This window comes from Theobroma cacao, chromosome 10, assembly GCF_053813885.1.
Source record: "Theobroma cacao isolate CCN51 chromosome 10, ASM5381388v1, whole genome shotgun sequence".
Taxonomy (NCBI): Eukaryota; Viridiplantae; Streptophyta; class Magnoliopsida; order Malvales; family Malvaceae; genus Theobroma; species Theobroma cacao.
In genome coordinates this window covers 16,476,587-16,491,801 of record NC_142648.1, presented here as the reverse complement: position 1 = coordinate 16,491,801, position 15,215 = coordinate 16,476,587, and the positions used below count along the sequence as shown (strand labels likewise).

The 15,215-nt window shown below is 37.4% G+C and overlaps 1 protein-coding gene across 1 annotated transcript; it reads left to right on the top strand.

The window, feature by feature from the left end:
• Positions 1 to 11,933: 11,933 nt before the first annotated feature.
• LOC18586731 (uncharacterized) lies at positions 11,934 to 13,407 on the top strand. Its single transcript, XM_007010259.3, has 3 exons — positions 11,934 to 12,229; positions 12,369 to 12,740; positions 13,069 to 13,407. Exons 1-3 carry the CDS (start codon positions 11,981 to 11,983, stop codon positions 13,264 to 13,266), a joined length of 819 nt encoding a protein of 272 aa, XP_007010321.3. The 5' UTR covers positions 11,934 to 11,980; the 3' UTR covers positions 13,267 to 13,407.
• The last annotated feature ends 1,808 nt before the right edge of the window (positions 13,408 to 15,215 follow it).

Sequence of the window (15,215 nt, the reverse complement as noted above, 5' to 3'; positions counted from 1 at the left end):
ATGCAATGAAGCGTATGTACTTCGAAATGCTGCTAGAGGTATATCCACAAGGCTACTTCTTCGCTGGTCTCCTGCATAACATCATGATTTGTCGAATCACTGTGACGGATTCAATGGAGCATAAGCTATGGTTTGCCATTGGGAAAAGCAAGGCGCACATATCAAAGCAGGAGTTATGCCTTATCACTAGACTGAAGTTTGGTCAAATACCCGATGTGTTCACACGATCGTACAAGGTTGTCGCGGACAAAATTCATGCGCGATACTGGAATAGGCAGCAGAGCGTTAAGCTACAAGCATTGCTTAATACGTTCTGCGGAGGTCACTTTCAGCGACCGGGAGACGCAACCAAGATGGCACTCATCTTGATTGCGAATAACATTTTATTGGGTCAAGAATACCGTAGACAGGTGACGCCTTGGCTCTTGTTATTCGTGGAGGACATCAACGCTTGGAATGTCTTCCCATAGGTCACTATGTTTGGAGGCTGACCTTGGACTTCCTTTTGAAGGGGTTCGAAACGCCTACCTCGAACGTGCAAAAGGATCGTTTACAGTACAACATTTACGGATTTATGTGGGTGATACAGGTACTATCACGTAACATTTTTCATTTTCCTTTTGTCATAATAATTTATGGTTGCACTCGTTTATCATTTACGGTATGATAATGGTTACATTCGACTTGCAGTTCTAGGCAATGGAGGCAATTCCGACCATGTGAAAGATAGTTGCCCCCTCTGCTCCGAAGGACAATGTCTACCCACTCATGTGCAGATGGCAATGCAACCAGAAGCCAAAAGACTTCTACAAGGCAGTTGAAATGTTGAAGTCATCTCAGCAGGTGAGTGAACAGCTACTAATTTTTGCTGTGAATTTGTATAATAATTTTTCCTAAAATTTAATCACAATCCCTATTTTGACGTTGTAGGCAGTCGAGACCTTAGAGCCCACCCCGGATGAGGCCAGCCGGGATTATTTGGTGGACATCGAAGTCCCATTATCTGAGGGCCACCAATCCATGCCAATAGGGCACATGGAGGATCAGGTGGACTAGGGCTTAAGTGCGAGGGAAAATAGGAGAAACTTGAAGCACAAAAGAGCCACTGGTGCCATGAAGTGGAGGCGCACTGCTGCTATTAGAGTCGATGAGCTGTCGGTCCCTGAGTTGATGGAGAAAGATGACAACCATGGTAATGGCAATGAAGAGCCAGAAAGGTCGGTTGTAACGGTTTGTATTCAACAATACCATAAGTGATTATCGAATAACATATCTGTGTTTGCAGTTGGACCATGCAACGACAGCTCCACAACCACCGAGAGGTCCTTCTCAGACTCACAATGCTAACGATGAGCTAGTAAAGATGGTTATAACAGTTTGTATTCAACAATTCCATATGTGATTATCGAATAACATATCTGTGTTGGCAGTTGGACCATGCGACGACAGCTCTTCAACCATTGAGAGGTCTTCCTCAAACGCACAATGTTAACGACCTGTCTATAAGATCAGTTCTAACGGTTTATGTTAAACATTTCCACATATGTTTATCGAGTAACATAGTAATTTCTGTTATTGCAGTTGAGGGAGGTGACGATAACTCCTCAACCATCAATCGATCATTGTCAACCGCACAGTGGTAACAAGCCGTCGGTAAGGATATTAAAGCTTTAACGGGTAATGTTCAACAATTCCATATATGATTATTGAATAACACAATAATATATGTTATTGCAGTTGACCCATTCGACAAGAGTCAATGAAGGAGTAGTCACGAAGCATCAGCTGCGATAGATCATACACCGATATAAAAAAGACATGTCAGAGCTGAAGTCTTCAATTCAGTCATTGACTCTAGTGATGCAGACGTTTAAGGATCGTGTCGTTGCTCAGATTCTAGATGACTTGAAATCACAGGTATGTTATTCTATCTTCTTTCATATATTGGTCGTTTACGTTTAGTAGGTGTAGTTTTATTTTTTGTTCTCAATTTATGATTTGTGGTATTTTATGAGCTAACGGATTTTCCCATTTGTGTCGTTCTATAGAGCAGTCCTTCATCTCACGATGCTAGTGAGGACCATGATGATGCTGATAACAAGCAGCATGATGAACCTGGTGTTCACATTGACGATGACATTGTTGATGCTGACCGAGACCCTGTTCTTGAGGCCGATCCATATGATGTTGTGACAGGGGATGTGACCCTTCAATCAAATGATGCTGAAGGAGACCTTGTTTTTTAGGCCGATTAGATTATCGATGCATCTACGGGAAGGGAGGGGGACCTTCACTCAGTCGTGGCTAAAGGACAGCATCTTCCTCAGGTCGATGCATTAGTCAAGGCAGCAGTAGGAGGGGACCACCTTCCTTAAAGCACTCCTGAAGCCAATGGGTCACGGTTGTTGTCACCAATGTCATCTGATGTCCATCATCGTGCAACACAAATTTCATATCCAACTGAGTGGGCACGGCTGAAAATAGGGAGCAAATACAGGGAAAGCCCATAGGTGGACCCCTCATTGAGCGGTTAGGATATAAAAAGCACAACGGTTGAAGCGTACGAAGCTTTCAAGAAAGATGAGTATGCGAGGTAAGCTCATAAATAACATTGCAAATATTGTTTTTAAATGAAACATTAATCCACCAAGGCTTTTCAAACTCGTTCTGTTACATATGTAGGCATCACGTCGAGATCTTAAGGGATCAAGGGGCTGACTTTTTCACAACATTAGAGGATCACAAAGAAGAAATGACTAGTGAACAAATAGATGCATGCCTTAACGTACTTTGTAAGTGGATGACAGGGCTGAAGTCAAAGTTGTACATTACCCGTGCATGCGTGGTTGACATGATATTCTTCATAAGTTTAATTGAAAATTTTTCAATTTTGAAAATACTAAGTTTTTTATTGCATTAAGTGTAAGCTAATGTATACATGCTTCACAAGACACCATCCATATGCTACACACCACATTTCCAACTGAAGATGCGCGATCGACTATGGAAATTCCAAATGAGTTGTGGGGGTACTTGGAGGGTGAGAAGCCAACATATGGCAAAAAATGGGAAGATGTCAATTTCATCCTCACGCCTTGCAATGTGGGTGGGCATTGGGTGGTAGCGAAGATTAGCTTGGTGAGGTGGATGATCAAGGTGGTGGACTCCGTAAGAACTTCAGATGCTAAGGATAACGGAGTGCGTGTGGCTCAAATGACACATCTTACTACAATTATGCCAATCATCTGCCACCAAGCCAGTTATTTCAACAAAACATGCCAGAAGACATGGGATTTGATGCGATGCCATTGAAAATTCATTTGCCAAAAGCTAAAGTGCATCGGCAGAATGATAATGTCAGTTGCGGTATGTTCATGATAGGATACATTGATGATATTTTGCAATTAGAATCGATCAGAGTTAAGCAGAATATGATTGCAAATATGTGTTGCCAATACGTCTATACATTTTTTGTATATATAATTAATTTTATTAATTTTAATATTCATACATTTTATACATTACTTTTTCTTTCTCATTTCAAACACAGTGCCTTTAAATTAATACTATAACCATGTGGTGTGTCACCCCATTGGGGCATGGCGTGTCACCCTGAATACTGGAACAAGGTAACGTGTCACGCCAAGTATCTGCTTTCACTCAACGTGTCACCACAATTGGGGCGCGCCGTGTCACCCCATAATACTATAAGAAGTCAGCGTGTCACCACAAAAATCTGCATGCACTCAGCATGTCACACTAAGTATCTGCTTCCACTCAGCGTGTCACCACAATTGGGGCATGCCGTGTCACCCCATAATACTACAAGAAGTCAGCATGTCACCACTAAAATCTGCATGCACTCAGCATGTCACGCCAAGTACCTGCTTCCACTCAATGTGTCACCACAATTAGGGCGTGCCCTGTCACCCCACAATACTACAAGAAGTTAGTGTGTCACCACAAAAATCTGCATGCACTCAGTGTGTCATGCCAAATATCTGCTGCCACTCAGCATGTCACCACAATTGGGGCATGCCCTGTCACCCCACAATATTGCAAGAAGTCAACGTGTCACCACAGAAATCTGCATGCACTCAGCATGTCACGCCAAGTATTTGCTTCCACTCAGTGTGTCACCACAATTGGAGCGTGCCTTGTCACCCCACAATATTGCAAGAAGTCAATGTGTCACCACAGAAATCTGCATGCACTCAGTGTGTCACGCCAACTATCTGCTTCCACTCAGCGTGTCACCACAAGATGTCATTGACATCTACCAATTACAACCTAATCTCAACCCCCACACCAAATGATCAAAAATGCCACGTGGCATTTCTTTTATTAGCTTAGCATAATATATTTTGAGGAATTTTTGTCCTTATATTTTAATTTTATTTTTAAAATGTTTTAATTTAATAAAAAATAATTATGATGATTCATAGATGAAATTTGATTGGATGATCCATAAATTTTTTAAATTTGTTTGGTCAAGTCATGTGTTTTAATCTTAAATTTCATATGATATGTTTTTAATTAGTCAAAAATTTCTCTTTCTATACATGCAGCCTTTAAAGTAAACTCATTAGTACAATATTATTATTATTTTGTTAAGTGATTCGCTTAAAGTTTTATATGGAGGTATTAATAAAATAAAATGAACATTGTAATTAAAAATTACAAAATAAATTGAATATTAGGATTTAGAAAGCTACTAAAGTTAGATAAATTAATTTTATATCTCTTAAGAGATTTGATTGTAAGATCATAAAAGGTTAAATCAAATGAAATAAAAAGGAATTAAATTAAATCATTAATTGTTTAATACAAGTTGTAATAAAATATGAGAAAGGGGGTAACAGTATAGGGACTTCGCAAGTCTATTCAATGCTCAAAACTACGGACAAAATGAAATGAATAATCCAATAATATATCTATAAAATTAATAAAAAAATAAAGACTCATCTACAAGAGAAAACTAACAAACACAAAACCCAAATATGAATGAATGTAAGATACTGCAATAGCAAATTGTGACAAAGGTATTGCACATAGGTTACACATTTAGTTAGGCTGACAAGCTATCTTCATCCACAAGACACCCTGTGTTTGTAGACATTGTCCTTTGTATTGGACAATTGTTACGTGTGTGACCAGTTTGGTTGCAACTTGAACATGTTTTCAATCAACGCACTCATGGAGGTGCCAATTGACTTGGAAATGGTGCCATATTTATGGATGGAACTGCAAATGGGGATGGGTAATTCTATCTGTTATGCTCGTACTTCTTGCATTGTGAACATCACCATGCTCGACTACCTTCACCAGCCGATGGAATCCTTATCCTCTTAGGTCTTCCCACTTGGCCTCGCCAAGGTGGCGATAAGACGACAATTTGTTTCACATGAGGGGGGATGTTCCACTCACTAGGATTCCCTATCGGGCGAATGGACCTCGCATAACCCTCCACCAAAATGGTTGTCTTGTAGTAGTTAGTGTAGAATTCAATGGCTTCACGTTTGCATTTACTGAAAAATATAATGAACTCAATGTTCAAGCACAATGTAAAAACTATGTCAATTAGGGTTCAAATAAGAAATAAAGATATTCTGACCTTATTGCTGCAATGGCATGGCTGAATAGCAATAAATCTATTTGGAACTCACAACATGAACACGTCTTCGTGGACAGGTTTACAAGTCCATCTATCTTCCTGTCTTTCATTCGAACTCCACTCAATTGATAGGTTTAACCATAAAGCGATGTGATCATTGAACCGTTTGCTCAACTGCTTGGCAACCCAAGATTAAAGGGCGTGGTCACCTTGACAGCCTCCTCGTACCGATCATGGAACCAATGTTGGAACATGTCTATAATGAACTCGATCAAAATAGTGATTGGCATCTGTCTTGCATGCTTCAAGTATGAGTTAACACATTCCGCAATGTTGGATGTCATCATTAGGTATCGCCTTGCCGATGAATAAGCATGTGCCCGTCTCTTAGGGCCTATTCTCATAAGGTCAGCATGGGCTCCTACGTGAATCTGCTTGAGCTTATTTATATGTCTGTTGAAATCAAAAACCTTATAGCAATCTTGAGCAAAGGTGAAAATTATAGAAACGTCGTCGTGCTTGAACTTGTTTTTAAAGTTTTTCATCAAGTGGTACCCGCATAAACCGTGGTGCGCTTCTTGGTATGCATTTTGGATTGCCTTCTTAATGGCGAGATGCTGATCAGAAATGAACATAGTGTTTTCAAGACAACCAATTGCATCACGCAGTTTGCTAAGAAACCACATCCACGAGTCTTTGTCTTCAACATGGCCAATGCTAAATGCAACTGGATATATGCACTCATTCGCATCTTTGCATACAGCGACAAACAGAACACCCTTGAACCTGTCTTTCAGATGTGTCGCATCAATTGCAACCATAGGATGAATTACATCCCTAAACCCCCGAATACAAGCCTCGTATGCCCAGAAATAATATTTGAATCTTTCTGCCTCATCAGTAGCCACTGCATTGACTGTGCTAAGATTTTCTTGTTCTAACATATAAAAATACAAGGGTAGTAGTTGAAATGACTCCTCCAAGGGGTAGAAAACAAACATCTCCATATACTCTTCGTTTGCCAGGCATTACCATACAGGCATTCCAATCCCCACCGAGCCCTCATCTCACCAATTATGTCCTTAGGTCTCAATGCTATTCCATTAGCCTAAAGCTTGTGTGACATAAGTTCACCAATTATCTTCGCACTCACAATTGCAAATCACCCTTGTAAACCATCGACCGTACATGTGTGTACTTTGTGGAATGTCTGAACTTGCCAATATTCTCCTCCTTTAGGTAACTTCGTTGCACGTACACTGAACTTGCATGCCTTGTCCTTATAACCAAGCTCATAGCGAGCTTTACATGACCTTTCTACTCTTATCCCAAACTGCTCTTTTAAAGCCAACATGTTCAAAGCTCGTTTCAACTCGGCCTTCGAGAAAATTATTCTTCCTTTGTATAAGCGATCATCGGCACATGTCGACTCCTCAATTGTAATTGTTTGGAAGGAGAACCTTTCTACACCTGGAGTTACCTACGTACAAGATATCCCTACATTTTCCTTTTCCTAATAGCTGTCATGGAGTAATGTACCAGGGGAACAAATCCCGTTCTCATCAGCGATGGGGTTATTGTATATGGGGTCATCACACTGAACATCTCCTACATCAACAACTCTAACAGGTTTCGTTTCGCCTTCAACATTATCACAAATTGGAATGTCACTATTATAAAGCCAGTCATCGTCTAAACTCTCATCATGCCATTCATCAACCCATCATCTGAATTGTCATCAAATCTATCTTCACTAGCAGGGAACAAATCCTCATTTCCCTCATCAGATGCAGTATTACCCTCGAGCGTCATAGTGTCACCCTCCAACGTCGTAATGTTGTCCTCAAATGTCGCATTCTCATTTGAAAATGCCATTACACTCTGTATAATTTCACCCGATCGTTGCATTTGTTGGACACAAGTAACTAATTGGTTCGATGCACATCTTGATCGAAATTGTGCAGCCAACTATTCTGTGAATGTCAAGTGTCTACCGAGCTGCACAAACTCTTGTGAATACGTCAATTGCCATTGTTGTGGGTCACAGACCAAATGTTGTGGTATATGTGAAGCATTGTATATCTCATTTTGATTGAGCTGATTACCATGTTGTTCAGCTTCTTCATGTGACATAACATTTGTTTAGTGTCCCTTAATGCTGACATACATAGTTGGAACATTTCTCTATTCTAGCAGAATTAATGCAACATCCTCATCGTCCTTGATAATTGGCTGTGATAGCTCTCCGAGTGTATTGATCAATGCATGTAACTCAATCTTGTCAATTTCTAAGTTTACCCCAACAACATCTTCAACTAGCTTCATTAATCCCACAAATGACAAATCACTCCTAACCCCCCGCATTCGTGACTCACCACCCTTATAAGTGCCATTCACCCACTGACCACCGTGTCTTATCACAAGTCGCACAATTGGAACCCCACTGAAATTTTAAAAACAACAATAATTTGTCAATCATTTAACACATTACATGACATGCCGTGTTCTAGAATTTGTCAGTCATGTTGTAACACGCCATGCATATAACGTAAAATGTTGTAACACGCCATGCATATAATGTAAAATGTTGTAACACGTCATACATATAACATAAAATATTGTAACACACCATACATATAACGTCAAATGTTATAACACACCATGCATAAAACGTACAATGTTGTAACACGCCATGCGTATAATGTCAAATGTTGTAACACACTATGCATATAACGTAAAATGTTGTAACACGCCAATCACTATAATTACTATGTCCTTACACAAACTGGCCTAAAATACCCATGGTGTGTGACACGTCAATCAGTGTAATTACTGACTCGTTACACGAACTGCCCTAAAATAACCAATGTCGTCACGCGCTAAAATAACGCTAACACATGTTATAGATGCATGGAGTGTAACAACTCTGGGCAATGTTTCTAATCCATGTTCTAATTTACACCAAATGTTTCAGAAATTTAAGTGTTGTAGCAATAAACCCAATAACATACCTTGATGTCATCTCTGCTATAGGGTTTGTTAATTTACGACAATATGGCCAAATTTCGAGAGATAGACCACAGCCCGATGACGATGGTGCTCAACAGAGAGTTGACAGAGCTCATACAGTTCAAAGAGCTGAGAGAGTTGATGACGATGGTGCTCAACAGAGAGTTGACAGAGTTGAGACAGTTCAGAGAGTTGAGAGAGAAAGATGAGCGAGCTCAAACAGCTGAGCATTTATTTCTATTTTCTCTCTAGCGGGAGGGAGATATCAGGATCTTAATTTGAAACGATGTTTTTAAGGGCATTTTGGTTTACTCATGGTTTTTTTTTTTTTTTTTGCTAAAAACCGATAACTTTGTATGGGTATTTATTTCTGAAATCACCTTATCAGGAGGTCCATTTCTCACAATTTCCTCAAAAAATTATACATCTTAGGATTATGCATTGAGATCCAAACTCAGATTTCCCAAAAGGTGAAGCAGACATTTTTTTTTTTTATCCAAACCCAAAAAGAGTTTTATTAACAGATAATCAGAGGGTTTCATAGTTCATGTTAACCATATGATTAGCAGTATATGATAACGAATACAACACCTAAACACACTACAAAAATAATTATCACAAAGAATTAATGCTAGACCCTTCTTGAAAACCAATAAAGGATCTTTGGATCAAGACAATTGCCCAAGATGTGGCTCCAACTGTACAATAATTTCAGCTTGTTTTTAATGAATGTGGCTCCACCGTGACCACTTCCTCTTGTTTTAACATACCTTGGGTTGACACGTTTGTTTTCCCCCTTTGCTGTCTGGTCCTTACGATCGGGACCAGAGAAATAAATTTGGTTTCAGAGGATAAGGGGAATCAAATTTCTTTAGGCATTGTCCTTGTTAGCAATAATGAAAAGTGGTACCAAAAGATGGAAAAAAAATTTCGAGTCTAATGGTTGAGCAGCACAACCATTACTATCATTATTATTTGTTTTTCTCACTGTCATGACTCAATCATCAAATTAATTAAGTTTGCATCGTTTATGCAAACACTTAATTATGGTTATGTAATAGTTTTCTGTATGCTCATGGGACTGCTGCCATGACAATGGTTGATCTTGTAACAGAATTTTTCCCGTTAATTTTTGGGTTATACTTATCTATTAAAAAACTTATAAAAATTATTATTTTTATCGATAAAATATTCAATTGATAAAGCTTGAAAATCTGTTAGTATTGAGAATTATTGACAAAATACTTCGTCAATAAATCAATCCAAGAAATGGTTGTTGTAATATTTTTTTGTTGGTGAAGAAATTTTCCGTCAGTAATATACCAAAGGTATATTCTGTTGAAAATAATATTTTCTTATCGTGGAAACAAATAATTGGTAAGCGACAAATCCGTCAATATCAGTATCTAAATTTTCATCAATAAATATTATTTTTGCTCTATCGGTAGGTTACATGAATGATCAATAATTGAAAATAATTACTTGAATCTTTTAATTTAAATTTTCTTCGAATTAATTTTTTGATTTGATGTTTGGTTAATTTCATAATATTAATTAATTATTATTTTGAAAGGTGATAGATAGTAATGCTTAAGGTTTTGATTTGTCACATGTCACAGTTATGGACAAAATGACAAGAAATTAAAAATTTAGTCATGTTGGTTCACTATCGTATGGTTCATGTTGGATTTATTACATCCAAAGAAAAAATGTGGCAATCTTACAATTTTTTTTTTCTGCTGGCCTCAACTATGATGGTGATGTGGGACTCATATTAAGTGCATGGAAAAGGAAAACGTGTGTAAATATTATTTAGCTTACTTTACAATACATGCATATGATTTCACCATCATATAATAAAAAATATATATTTTTCATAGATTTCACTAAATCCTTTTATAAGAACAGCTGCTCTCCACGACAGAAGGTCAGCAATACCATTAGCTTCCCCACTAGCAAGAGACTGATCTTGATCTGCACAAAAGAAAAAAAATGAAAGCTGAAGACAATCGAGGAGGATTGCCTGCAGATGAGGTTGATGTACCATACGCCTGCAAAGAGAGGAGAAAGCAAATGAAAAGACCTTTAACTGCTTGAAAATTGTCAGATATTGAAATTCTAAAGTTGGCAATAGCTACTCCATGACAACATCATCCTTCTATATATAGAAATACCACAGGCAGGAGTACCAGCCAAAGACAAATACAAATGACAATGACAAATTAATAGACAGGAGCCGAATCCTCACAAATGTTGCTTCTATATCTTCTTCAAAGATAAAGATGCAGTCGTAAAACATCTATATTGTCAAAAGAAAATCGTAGCATCTCATTTGTTTATAAATAACTTAAAAGTTCATCTAACTACTAATTGAAACCTTGATAAAGACTTCATTATTTGAAAGCACATCTAGCTTCTTTTGCTCTTCAACCCTTTATTCAGAACAAATAACTTAACTTGGTATTAATTTAAAATATTTAATATTCCTTAACCAAGGAGTTGCTTGCAATAGCAATTCAATAATTTTAAAGGCTTAAAAGGCCTTTTTATTGAAATTAAGAAAATGAAGTCTTTTTTTTATTGAAGCTAAGGAAGAAAGAGCAAATAAGGAAAGAAAATTTATAATGGAAAAAAAAATAGTGGTTGGAAATTATTAAATACATATTATTCTTATTTGATTGGGAGTAAGAGAAATAGTTGATAATTAATAGTTTTGTGGGAATTCAAAAATGATAAAATTAAATTTATTAAGTACAAATTAGAGAAAGAAGAAAATATGTCATTTTAGTAATTATTTTAATTCTTATATATTTTTAATATAATATAATAATTAATTAATTATATTATTATTATTATAAAATTACAACATCTATAAAAATTTGAAACCTAAAATCCTTAGTTTGGTGAGTTTACCTTAAAGCCGCCCTAATTGCCTAATATTTACCTCATGGATCATATGCAAGTCCCATGACTTAGGCAAGAGCAACCCTGCACCAGTAAATATAAAAAGTAGGAAGAGATTGCTATTACTGATATGACCAATCAATGATGAAAAAATGACAAATACTACTGTCAAATAATGGTGAAAACAGACCATGACAATTGTCGGCTCTCGAGAAAGTTAACGATTCTGCGTTGTGTTTATCTAGAGACTTACTTGGCCTTGAGTCACTGTAGTACTTATTGACAAAATGACAATGATGTATAATTCTATTATTAAGAGAAAGAAAATGGTATAATCTTTACACGTAGGGTGAACAAATGAAGTCTATAATTGTATCAGGGAACCTTTCCTATAAATTTGAGCACATACTGGAAACGATTTCAAGCAAACCAATTGAGTATTTCACACAAAAAATGAAGAGACTAAGCTTAAGCATTCTGTTCTTGGCCAGCCTGGTGGCTTTTGCCGCTGCCCAAAGTGCCTCTGATGTCATAGCTTATTGGACTGACTACAATACTACGGATAATGGCTGGACAATACCTTCCTTTTGCGCCGCAGTGGATGGTGATAAGCCCTTGGAATGGCGCAGCAAATACGGATGGACCGGCTTCTGTGGACCGAATGGTACTCAGGGGGTAGATTCTTGTGGCAAGTGCTTAAATGTAAGGACTTAAGCTTTGTTTCCTTGATAATTTTGTTATTTATCTTGTCCTATTTGTCTTTTGTCTTCTATAAGAAAGCTCGTGTCTTCATTAAAATTTCTGAGCTATACGTATAATTTATTCCCGTGCGCACGTGAAGGTGACCAACACTGCTACTGGAGCTTTTGAAACGGTGAGAATCGTCGATACATGCGGCGCTGGAGGCCTAGAGTTGGACCTCGAGACTGCGTTTAAACCCATTGACAGTGATGGAAAAGGCTATCAAGATGGTCACCTTACTGTGGACTATGAATTTGTGGACTGTGATGCAGACGACGACGTCCCAGATGCTACCAATGTCACGGCTTATTGGACTGACTACAATGCTACGAATAATGGCTGGGTCATACCTCCTTTTTGCGCCGGAGTGGATGGTGATAAGCCCTTGGAATGGCGCAGCAAATATGGATGGACCGGCTTCTGTGGACCAGTTGGTCCTACGGGGGTAGACGCTTGTGGCAAGTGCTTGAAGGTGAGCAACTTTTTCTACCTCTCACTAATTTTCATCTCCATATATTGAATATATCTATTGAATAGTACTGAAGGAAAATTAGAGACTTCGCCTGAGAAAAGCTCGTGCCATACGTCGAAATTATGAGCTATAAACATAATTTATTCTCACCTGCATGCAGGATCGGATGGTAGCTAGTTAGGTTCAAAGGGGCCATGGATCCCTCAAAAGTTCTCAAATTCCTACATTTTGATCTCGCAAATTGTGGCCATAACGTGTTAAAATACTAAGTTGTATATTATTTTCATGCGTAATTTAATCAATCTTGGCTCCGCCATTGTACTTGCAGATAACCAACACTGAAACTAAAGACGAGGAAATAGTGAGAATCGTTGACACATGCGGCACTGGGGGCCTGGAGTTAGACCTCGAAACTGCGTTTAAACCGATTGACACCAATGGGAACGGCATCAAACTAGGGCACCTTACTGTGGACTATAAGATTGTGGATTGTGAGGACGATGCAGTGCTTGTCTACTCCCAGTAACTTTCAAGTTACAAAGTTAGACTTCCCACTTTTTTCATGAATAAATCTGTAATAAGAACCATTATGTAATACCATGTTACTAGGATGGTAATCTTTGGTGTTTGGAAAATGACATCGAAAAGTGGGATTCTGTATGCTAAACTTTCTGTAAAGGAAAATTTAATAATGTTATTATATGCTGAAAGAGGTAAGAAGGTGATTCATAGCTTGAGATGCCGTCCGATTTTCTCAACAAAAAGTGACAAATATATTATTGCAATTTATGTGGATTGTTTGGTTTTCATGGAGGAGAATTCCTGTAAACTTCACTTATTAAATTGATTTTAGGTGAGATGTTTAGCTTAAATTTTAGAATGACATTAAAGCATGTAGAGAGAATGGTCTTTAGTTAATATAATAATTTTTCATTATTAGTGAATCTTTCCTTAATACTTTTATGAATATCTTCAAAACAGAGTCATCGTCTCTTTTTTTTTTTTTTTTCTCTTCTCTTTCAAATGCAAATTTAGCATTTCAACCACCATCATCTTTCGAATTTTCATGAGGTACATGAGGAAGATGAAAATCTTGGCTGCCAAGCTTGCAAGCTGGAAATTCATGGTCCAACCTATTTCTGTAAAGAATGTGGATATTATATTACCCACACAAAACATGCACTGAATTGCCCAATGAGGTGGTACATCCTCTTCATCCCCAGCATCCTCTAAACCTTCTGACTAGATCTCCTAATACCAAGCACTTTATATGTGGATATTGAAATGTTTTCCACTACCACAAATGATTAAATCTACACATCACAGTCATCCACTTGTTCTTAAGAATTTCTTTATCGAGGATGATATAAGAGAGTATTATTATGATATTTGTGAAGAAGAAAGATTTGCAAAAAATCACATCTATTATTGTGAAGAATGTTAAAGATATGTTCGTTACTCACATAGAATACGTACTTTCTTAAGTAAACTCACATATGATATATGTATTCATCTAGATAGAATATTTTGAATCTTTATTGAAAATTTTGAAAACATATATGAAAATGAATTTACAAATAGCATACAATTCACACATATCATATTTGCATTAATTTGTTTTCTCTTATTTACAATAAAATTTGTTGCTTTAAACATTTTGACGTAAACTTATTGCAATTTATTAAGGTTAATCACTTGTGGACAGGATTGAGAAGAAATTACTTTCAGATAGCTACTGTAACTTTTAGCAATAAAAGAAAATACACCACTATATGTTATTATCACTAATCAAGTCTCCATACGAACAAATTTAATAATATATCTTAATTGGGTGCATATTTGCTTTGTCAGGTTGAAGAAGTACTATCATGGTCGGTTCGACGAATAATGAAGAAATCCGTTGAGTAAGAGGAAGAAATAGAAGATCGTCGCAGAGATTTTGATCTCCTCTGAGTTGGATGGAATTTCCATCTCAAAACAAGATTTCTGGCTGCTTGATCTCAACTTTTCGAAACGAGCTCTCTCTGCTGTTTTTGGATCACTTCACGTTGGTCTAGCTTATGTATAGTCTTTTATTGATTCGTTTCTGGTTGCCCAGTATTTTCTATATAGGGGCTTTATTCTTCTTGGATAGGTGCTGCTTTGTGCTTGATAAGCAGCTGATCGCTTTTGTATTTGGTTCGGACATTGTCGCTTTTACAAAGCAACATGAGTCTTCTACTTCCAAGGTTCAAGACTCACCATGACATTTTAGCTCTGAGACACATAGAAGTCAACTATTTTTTTTTTTAGAAAAAAAGAATAATATACAAGTTGGAAGGAAGGGTAGATGTTGACGACCATGTTTAAACTATGATGTGGATAGACTTTGTTTTAGAATTTAGATTCTTTATGAGGTTGTCCTCCTTCTTTAAAATTATTTGAAAAAGCTGGTGATTATATATCTTAGGATCATGCGTTGAGATCCAAACTCAG